The following is a 3,185-nucleotide window of genomic DNA, read 5'->3' on the forward strand; positions in this document are numbered from 1 at the left end:
GAATATGATGGTTCATTGAACATTTGATAAGTGTATTGCTGATATAATTAGAAATAGTGGTTGAATTCAAAATTGAAATTAAGGCATGCCTAAATGAAGATGCGCCCCACGTTTTTCGTTTTAGATGTAAAATATTTTAACTGAAATACAAAAGACCAAGAGAATGAAAGCAAACAGAGATCAGTAGCTGCCGAAAAATTATTTTCTACTTTTGAGTCCACATGAAAAACGTGGTCTTTAAAATTTTTTTTATACATTTTATTTAGGATATTAATTGTATACAAACAAGTGTCATTTCCAAATATAACGGATCAGCTTATGAGATAAAGATCTCATCGATCCCCAGAAACGAATTACATACCGAGTTCGTAAGACTGCATCATATAATCCATCAGACGTCACGAACCTGTCACTGCGACTCATTTCATGGTGCAGCCCCAGGGAGTGGCCAAGTTCGTGTTTAAATGCCTTGAACTGAAAATAAGACATTAAAAATCCTCTGTCATTAATTAGGAACAAACGTGAAAAGCCTTGTGTTGCGTAAAAGAAAATGTTTGCCTGGCACTGAATACCATTTGCCTAGAACAAGAATTCGTGATACAATTAATTCCATCATTTAGCTTCCCTTAATTAACATTTATTGTTGTTCTTATCCAGAACCCGCGCACGACATTAACGCTGCAATAGACCTGACAGTTCAGGAGTCTCGATCATAGAACATAGCAATACACATGTTACGTTTTAGCCATCCAAAATGATAGTGGTTAATTCAAACTCAAATAACCTGCTTGTAGTATTTAGTCTAAATATAGGTAATGCATAATTTTGCTTATTTTTTATTATTCGTGAAAAGTAAAATGTATACTACTACTATCAAACATATTTCATTACGAGCTGTTTATATTCTTTATGGGGAAAATTCATCAGTTGAGAACCCTCTGTATTAGTTACGTTTCAACACATTCACATAACATACATTCCCTGCATCTACACAACGTTTCACATTATTAGGCACTTCACATTTTCATCATCGAAAGATTAGGTCACTGATTGTTTTCTGTACACTGTATAGATCCTACTGAGGTCAGCATTTGACGGCAATTTTTGAACTTCGTCGTATAAAATATTTTTATTATTCATTTGTAATTTGTAATTATTCATTGTATTATTCATTGATAGTTTAGTCTGAATGACTTGAATTAAATTCGACATGAACGGTTTATTGACAAAATGGTTAACATTTCAACCCCTCCAAAAGAAGTGAAAATTGTTTCACGGACTGACCTTTTATTTTTAGTGAAGGAATCGGAAACCATTACAAAATAAGAAAGAAGAATATGAATTATGAAATTTGAATGTAATCTTCAAAGTGGTATTTTTATATTCCATTCTACGACATGAGAAAAAACTCGAGTTTTTTCGAATTTTAATCTACGAGTTAAAATCGAGTTCCAGGTCAAGTGTTGGTAGTAACATGCTTTAATGGTAGACATGCTTTAATGGTAGACATGCTTTATTGGTAGACATACTTTAATGGTACACATGTTCTAATAGTAGACATGCTTTAATGGTAGACATGCTTTAAATAACGTATATCTGTTTCAAAATTATCATTAGTTTCAAAATTATCAACTGGATACAGTACGACAGGAACCTAGGTGACGGAATTCTGAATGACGGTATTCCTAGTGATGGAAATGATGTAAATCAAAAATATCGAAAAACTAAGGATTTTCAAACTTCAGAGATCACGATCCAAGCCCTGGTAAACTACAAGTACATGAAGTATATGATAAAGGGTCAACTTGCAAAATCTTGACAATGAAGTCCCCAATTTCACACAATTTAACACGACTATTTGAAACTGTAATCAAACCAAGTCATAAAAAATAAGGGACAATTTAACCAATGCATCTCGATAGATGCAATGCGCAACTGTTTAAAAATATTATTCGCCAATCTAAATATGGCGTGATAAATTTCAGCTTACGATGAGTCGCGCATACTTCAGTAATAAACATTTATTGTTCGTAGCAATAAATATTTGTCACAATTTGTACAATGCATGAGATTTCTTACGTAAAATTCTTTCATGTATATTGTTGAATGAAGATAACTTCATTCATGTATCATCAAGCTGATCCCAAACTTCAATGAACATCTCGTAAATTTGTCCAACCTTACCATGGAACGATAAACTGTCAAACACTGGGAGGCTACACTGTTACCTGATGGGAGGCTACACTGTTAACGGTTTGGAGGCTACCCTGTTACCCGATGGGAGAATACACTATTTCCTGATGAAAAGATACACTGCCTGCTACGGTACTTACGGAACATGAGCTAGGTAGATTGACAGAAGTAATTTTGCCCTTCGTGTAGCCAATGTTGGAGGAACACGTTGTTCCCGTGATCACAAAGTCAAGGTACTCCATGTATTTGTCAGACTTGGCCATCTTAGAGAACTTAACACACGTCTTGGACTCCCACGCACTGAACGCCCCCTTCAGCTTAGCCGTGCTTACTTCCGCTGTCGAAGTCAAGAAAAATTTTTTAGGTTATCCGTACAAACATGTAGGTACATCTCACTAAAAGTGGAGCGAAATTAAAGTGAAGCTCAATTTTCTTTGGGTTATACACAAATATCATGATGAGGATCCATTTGCTACATATTATTTGAATGTATTAAACGAATAACTTAATATTAGGCATCCAGGATCACTTCAGTAAAGTTTTCGTCGCAGCGATACAGTTTTCGTTTAGACGACGTATGAGCCTCAACATTTGACGCCTTTAAAATGGTATAATGTGAAAGGACTGTTCATTATTTGCTACAATTAAGCCCCTAATGTACTCACCTAAATCCGGTAACGCTTCACAGATTTGTGAAAAAATGTCTGGGTGATATTAAACTGCGAATACGTTATCATTTCCAGAAATTGGAAAAAAAACATATGTCATAAAATTGAATAAAGATTCTCACTGCATCATAGGCAGTTAAGTACAGGGCCCCAGATTTGTGTCAACTCACGATTCGATATCTTGTAGGGAATATTCACTACTCCGTTAGTTTTTGGCCAAAGTTTCTTCAGTGAATCTAAGTTTTTAGCGAGCAAACTTTCCCATTCCTCGGTAGAATATGCGATGTCTCCGACCAAGACAGACCCGTCCTCTCGGGGCGGCAT

The 3,185-nt window shown here is 35.4% G+C and overlaps 1 protein-coding gene across 1 annotated transcript in view; it reads right to left on the reverse strand.

Annotated features, from left to right (window-relative positions):
* Positions 1–3,185, reverse strand: part of LOC108674943 (protein SpAN) — a gene marked incomplete at its 3' end in the record, with an annotated part of 7,492 nt that extends 4,307 nt beyond the window's left edge. The window contains 3 exon segments of the mRNA XM_018162933.1: positions 442–474; positions 2,334–2,530; positions 3,032–3,185. Of these exon segments, the coding sequence (XP_018018422.1) occupies positions 442–474; positions 2,334–2,530; positions 3,032–3,185 (384 nt within the window).

This window comes from Hyalella azteca, unplaced genomic scaffold, assembly GCF_000764305.2.
Source record: "Hyalella azteca isolate HAZT.00-mixed unplaced genomic scaffold, Hazt_2.0.2 contig8748, whole genome shotgun sequence".
NCBI classification, from domain to species: Eukaryota; Metazoa; Arthropoda; class Malacostraca; order Amphipoda; family Hyalellidae; genus Hyalella; species Hyalella azteca.